Raw genomic sequence first — 6,001 nt, 5'->3', positions numbered from 1 at the left:
CAAAGAAATTTGAATAAAATTGCCAAAACACACCCGGATCCTCTGTAAAATCGATATTTTGCTCGGAATTTGCCAGCAATTTCTTTTCGTTGGAAAATTCGATATTTTGCTGGAAGAATTGCCGGCAAATTTGGGCTAGGCCTATATCATACACAAACTGTATGAAAGTCATGTGTATACCCTCCATATCATAAACAAACTGTATGAAAGTCATGTGTATACCCTCCATATCATACACAAACTGTATGAAAGTCATGTGTATACCCTCCATATCATACACAAACTGTATGAAAGTCATGTGACTACCCTCCATAACATACACAAACTGTATGAAAGTCATGTGACTACCCTCCATATCATACACAAACTGTATGAAAGTCATGTGACTACCCTCCATATCATACACAAACTGTATCAAAGTCATGTGTGTACCCTCCATATCATACACAAACTGTATGAAATGATAGGGTATGGGCGGGCCAAACACAAACTGCTTCTGCCGGTCCTGTGCTTTGTTGTTGGTGCGACTAGCTCCTCCTGGTCATCATGCCCCCTGGCTGCCTCGACCGTGCCTCCTCCGGCCACTTGTTGTGTCCCAGCTATGTGCTGCATCGATTTCTCTCTCCCGTTTCCATTGCCGCTGCATCCGTGGAGTTGGCTATTGAGCGATCTTCCGGTGGTATCCCGTGCCTGAATGCCGCCACTGTGAAGGACATTGGATGCTGTTCTGCCTGTGTGGCGGTTGAGCCTTGTGTTCCATGCAACACTGCCGACGGCTCAACCACAGACTCTGTATCGGGATGGAGAAAGATACACGTGTATCTGTAGGCAGAGGACATTTTCGAGGCCCTCTCTGCTGCGGTCTGTTAACTCAGCCAATGCTCAAAGTGCCGTCCACGGTCCAGCAAAGTCGGTGCTCAAAGTGTCGTCCAGTGAGGTCAGTGCTTGCTCAGTCGGTGCTAAAATTGTCGTCCAACGAGGTCCGCGCTTGCTTATAGTTAGTGCTCAAAGTGTCATCCAGCGAGGTCCGTGCTCGCTCAGTTCGTGCCCAAAGTGTCGTCCAGCGAGGTCCGTGCTCGCTCAGTCGGTGCTCAGAGTGTCGTCCAACGAGGTCCGTGCTCGACTCCACAGCAGCAGTTCCAGTAGATTGGCGAGGCGCTCCAGCCGAAGGGAAAGTCCCCGTCCGCCCACGCGCTCCGTGCGGATCCGGGCCCGCAGGCGAGCGACGAGCGTTTCCGCGGTTGCGCAATCGTCGAGGCCGGCATGGACGAATGCCGTCAGGAGGTCCAGGGCGATCCTGCTCTGTGCTATCAAGCAGTCACTTCTGGTCGAGCCGCACTGCTTTGCGCTGTACAGGATGCTGTCAACACTCCGAGAACATGCACCCAAGCGTGCCAGCACTTGCTCACTCATCCTGGTGCTTGCCCTATTGTTTATACATTGGTTACGACCAGAGGACTCGCCTGCATGCCTCCTCCTTGCAATGTCCTTCTTGACAGTTTCGCGCTTGTGCTTCAAACGTCGCTGTTTCCATAGTGCCACTGCCACGGAGATCGCTAGGAGGTCATGGTACTGGCGGTGACTGCATTGGAGACCGAGTGCATTGGTTGCTAGTGCGTTCGGGACGGTTGTGTCGTATCCGCAGTCGCTGCAGTGATCTGTCACGGTCTTCAGGGGGACAACGCACGGCATTGTGTTAGTCACGGACGTGAGGCTATCGTGACTGGGACTGGTTGTGCTGGATGTGCTGGATGTGCTGTTGTTGATGCTATTCCAACTGTTGCTGCTGCTGCTCCTGGTTTGTGTGTCATTCGTGACATATACTGTATCGCTACTGCTGACACTGATCTCACTGTTGCTGCTGCTGCTGTTTTGTGTGTCAGTCGTGATACTCATATCGCTACTGCTGCCGCTTTTGCTGGTGCTGTTGCTGCTGTTTTGTGTGTCATTCGTGACACTAATGTCGCTTCTGCTGCCGCTCTCGGTGCTGCTGTTGCTTCTGTTCTCCACACAGCGTCCCGTGTTGATGAGATCGCGCTGTGAACACGTGCCATGGTTCATGGTGGCACGAACACGGGTGTGTTCTGGTGTACTGGAGGCTGCGAGGGAGTGTCCATTGCTTATTGCACCGTTGCCGAGATCTGGGTGTCGTGCACTGTCGACAACGGTGCACTCCGAATTTACGCCATCAACGTTATCGCCGTGCGGTGGCGTCGCGGGCACGGCAACGGACTGTGCGGTGGATGCCGCATCATCTCTGCCGTGCGATCGCGTATCAGGAGCAGATGAATCACCATCAAGATCCTCTGTTTCCAGGATTGGCCCGGTTGTGGTGGTGGTAGTGCGCGGGTCGTGGTGTGGATCCATCAATGAATGTGAGCACAGGCCAATGATACAGGTCAGCCGGTCTACCTGCCCTTCAACATACTTCAAGCAGTTTGCGATTCTCGTCTCTGCGTCGGCCGCTCCAAGGTATGGCAGGACGATGGGAGAGGGCTGCGGCTGCCTGGGGCGTTGCGTGCGCACTTCGCTTCTCTTTCCCGTCGATGCAACGTGGGTGGCTGTGTTGTCTGCTATCGGGTGATCATGCAGGGTAGGCTCCCGGCCATGCTGACGTTCACAATGCTCCGCAGCCTGGCGATCGCTACGTTTCTTTTTCTTCTTGGTTACCATGTGTGGTTTCTGTTGCGGCGTTTGCTGTGCTGGGGTGCCAGTGTGTGCTTTAGCGGACGATTTTCGAATGGAACGGTCCTTGACTTTGCGGCGATAGCGGCAGCTTGGCGGGGTGCCGTCTTTCACACGAGGGTTAACGTCGCCATTGGGCTGTACTGTTTGGGGCGATGTCGACTTAGAACTTGAGGAGGACTTGGTTTGCCTGTGTGATTGGCATGTCTGGGTATCTAAATCCGTCACGGTGCTGGATTTGCGATGCGCCACCGGGAAGTCGTTGAGGCGCGGCTGACGCTGCTTTGCCTTGCGACTACCCGTACGCGGCGCTTCACGAGATGCAGCCTGTTGTCGCGGCGACGGCAGTTCTCTGTTGCGATGCAACCGTAGCCCTGGCAACGATGCACTGGTGTACTCCACCCTGGCGTAACCGCCGGTAGCAGCGGCGCCGCCGCCGCACAATGGCGGGAACGTGCTGGCGTCGTCAAGGAGATTCGCCACGGACGCCACGGCAACCATGGACGCCTGCCCGTCGCTGGAGTACTCCAGGTGCTGGCGGTGAATGCGACGCCACAGCGGTGCGCATTCACGGCCGCTCGCAGCGGCACAGAACTTCACGACAACGTGCACCCAGACGTAGGCACAAGACGACGCCAGCAGATCGAGCACGCTTATCAGGTGTTCGTCCTGAACGTGTCCGCGAGGCACGTCTCCCTCTGTCGTCGACGTTGTGCTGGATCTCACCAGTGACGGCAGCTCCAGTTCGGGCAGCACGAGTCGCGTGACGGCTCGCATTGCATCCTCGACGGTGCGAGGCACTGGCCCGGCGTCCCTTGAGCGGCAACTTTCGTGAAGATCTTTGTCGTCGCATAGCTCGATTGGCGTGGTGACATGCTTGCCATCTTTGTCACTCGCCCCCTGCGGCAGCACCTCCAAGCATGACCTAACGATCATGGCGGTGATGTGAAGAAGAACGCGCACTTCGAACGGCGGCCGTGTCAGCAGGTAGAGAATGGTGCGTCGAAACACCTCCGTGCTCAGACCACTCTCAATCTCCCGATCACGTAGGTACTGCAGTCGACCGGAGAACTCCGCTCGTTCCTGTCCGTGTTCGTCCTGGTCCTCCAGCGCCGCGTCCATGTGCGATATCATTGCCTCGCAGGCGTCCAGCAGAGGTGCCGTGGAGCTGCTGTCGGCAAGGCGACTGAAGCTGTGCTTCGTCTCCACGGTGACGAGCAGCAGGTCGACGAGGCGACGGCGAGTGCTGGGCGTGAGGGCTCCGGCACTCGCGCTGCCGAGCGTGCCGCACGGAACACTGGCGTACAGTCCCTGAACGTGGTGTACGGCCTCGTCCATCGAGAGACTGCCATTGCACAGTGCCTCATGGATCAATACAGTGCATGCGGCAATGGCAGGTGTGAAATTTCCCGTGGCACTGTCCTGGAGTGTTGCCATTGACGACGATGGCGGGGTTCCGTTCGCACCATCATCAATGGCGTGTGTTGGGTCGCAGAGGGCGGTGGCCAGAGGGTGCGTTACCGAATTCATCATCAGATGCACGACGACCTGTTGCAGCAGAGGATGTACCGAGAATGTTGCCCGGAGCAGGGCATTGGCGTTGGCGCGTCTGTGCACGTGACTCGCTCTCCTTGTGTTCTCCGTGCCGAGTGCAGGTTCGGGGTCGGTGGTGGTATTACAAGTAGCCGTTGCCTCTGTGTGGTGTTGCTGTGTAGGGGTTACATCCGTCAAGTTGGTCACGAGAGAATGAGCTGGGATGGTTACCTGCATGGGAAATTTAGTGTGTATACATGCACACGGACATGCACACAGACAGAAACACCCAATGGGCCCATACATGCACACAGACAGACACACGCCCATACAAGAACACACACATGTACACGTGAGTGCAAGTACACACCATACTGACCAACCACCACAATCTCAATCCCTTGACAAGACATGCAGAATCCCTGGATTTCTCAAAAAATCCCTGGATGGCACAACAACTAGTGAAAAATAGCTTTTCCCGCCAAATAAACGTTCGACTCTGCAGATCTGCGTACAGCACAGCTCGACCCTGCTGTGCAGTTAGATCAGTCGGCGCCCGCCTGTCACTTTGTCAGTGCAGATCTTGCAGGCTAAAAAAAAGGAAAATCCTGTATCAGACAAAACTGTGACTTTTCCGGGAGTTTGATTGAAATCCCCGGGACCCCGGGAGTAGTGTTGATTTCCCGGGATTTTCCCGGGAAAACCGGGGGGGGGGGGGGGGGGGGGGGTTGGCCAGTATGACACACATGATTATACACATGCGAGCGCACACATACACACACGTGCACACGTGAGCGTACGCATAACACACACACACACACATTATATAAAACACACGTGCACACATGATCACACGCTCGCGCACGCGCGTGCGTGGACACAAACACACGAATATACACATTTTCACTTTCACGCACACATGATCTAATCTAAACTAGTGGATTCCGGCATGAAGGTTATTTCAGCACTTAGCCCTTATAAGTCCCACACATGACTTAGCTAGATAGATACAGTACTGAGAAAGATGCAGCGACACAGACGGAAAGACATCCGGACATACAGACAGACAGTTCGAGCAAGGGAGTGGAAAGAAGAATAGAGAGGGGGGGGAGAAGGGGGGGGGGGGGGTTGGGAGAGGCTGGTCCACTTACTGTCTTTTCATTGGCACAGCTTGTGATCAGAGAAGCTGACCGTAGGTTACTGAGCAGAGACTCTAGGCGATGTTTCATGTGCGATAAACATTTCTCCTCTAACATCCAGCATTGCTCCGGGACATTTCCACTGGACACGCAGTCGCCAGTCGCATCATGATCATTGAGTATTCCGCTATTGGCTGTGCTGCTGCTGCTGCTTGTGCTGCTGCTGCTGCTGCTGCTGTTGCTGCTGCTGTTGCTGCTGCTGCTGCTGTTGTTGCTGCTGCTGCTGCTGCTGCTTGTGCTGCTGCTGCTGTTGCTGCTGTTGCTGCTGTTGCTGCTGCTGTTGTTGCTGCTGCTGCTGCTGCTGCTTGTGCTGCTGCTGCTTGTGCTGCTGCTGCTGTTGCTGCTGATGCCACTACTACTGCTGCCATTACATTCCATGGCCTCCGACGCTGTCGCAGGAGACTGCTGCGGATGCTGATTGGGCGAAGTGAACACAGTAGAGGTATCATCAACAGCAGTGACGCTCTCACCCACGATGGTTGTGTGCTGGAGCTCTACATTGCTGCTACAGTGTGCAGTGTCGAGCACGTTCTCTGCCTGCTGTGAGCCACCATTCGCCATTGCTCCGCATCCGACTGACCGGG

At 55.1% G+C, this 6,001-nt stretch overlaps 1 protein-coding gene across 1 annotated transcript in view; it reads right to left on the bottom strand.

The window, feature by feature from the left end:
• Positions 1–372: 372 nt before the first annotated feature.
• The window catches only part of LOC135828261 (serine-rich adhesin for platelets-like), a 13,949-nt gene continuing 8,320 nt past the window's right edge, over positions 373–6,001 (bottom strand). Inside the window, exons 6-7 of the mRNA XM_065340706.1 lie at positions 5,370–6,001; positions 373–4,449 (exon numbers count right to left, since the gene is read on the bottom strand). The exon at positions 5,370–6,001 is cut by the window's right edge and continues 299 nt beyond it. Coding sequence (XP_065196778.1) covers positions 1,081–4,449; positions 5,370–6,001 — 4,001 coding nt within the window. The 3' untranslated portion in view covers positions 373–1,080. The remainder of the gene's footprint in view (positions 4,450–5,369) is intronic.

This window comes from Sycon ciliatum, chromosome 12, assembly GCF_964019385.1.
Source record: "Sycon ciliatum chromosome 12, ocSycCili1.1, whole genome shotgun sequence".
In the NCBI taxonomy this organism is placed as follows: Eukaryota; Metazoa; Porifera; class Calcarea; order Leucosolenida; family Sycettidae; genus Sycon; species Sycon ciliatum.
Note: the sequence above shows the minus strand (reverse complement) of the source record. Positions and strands in the feature narration are given on the sequence as shown.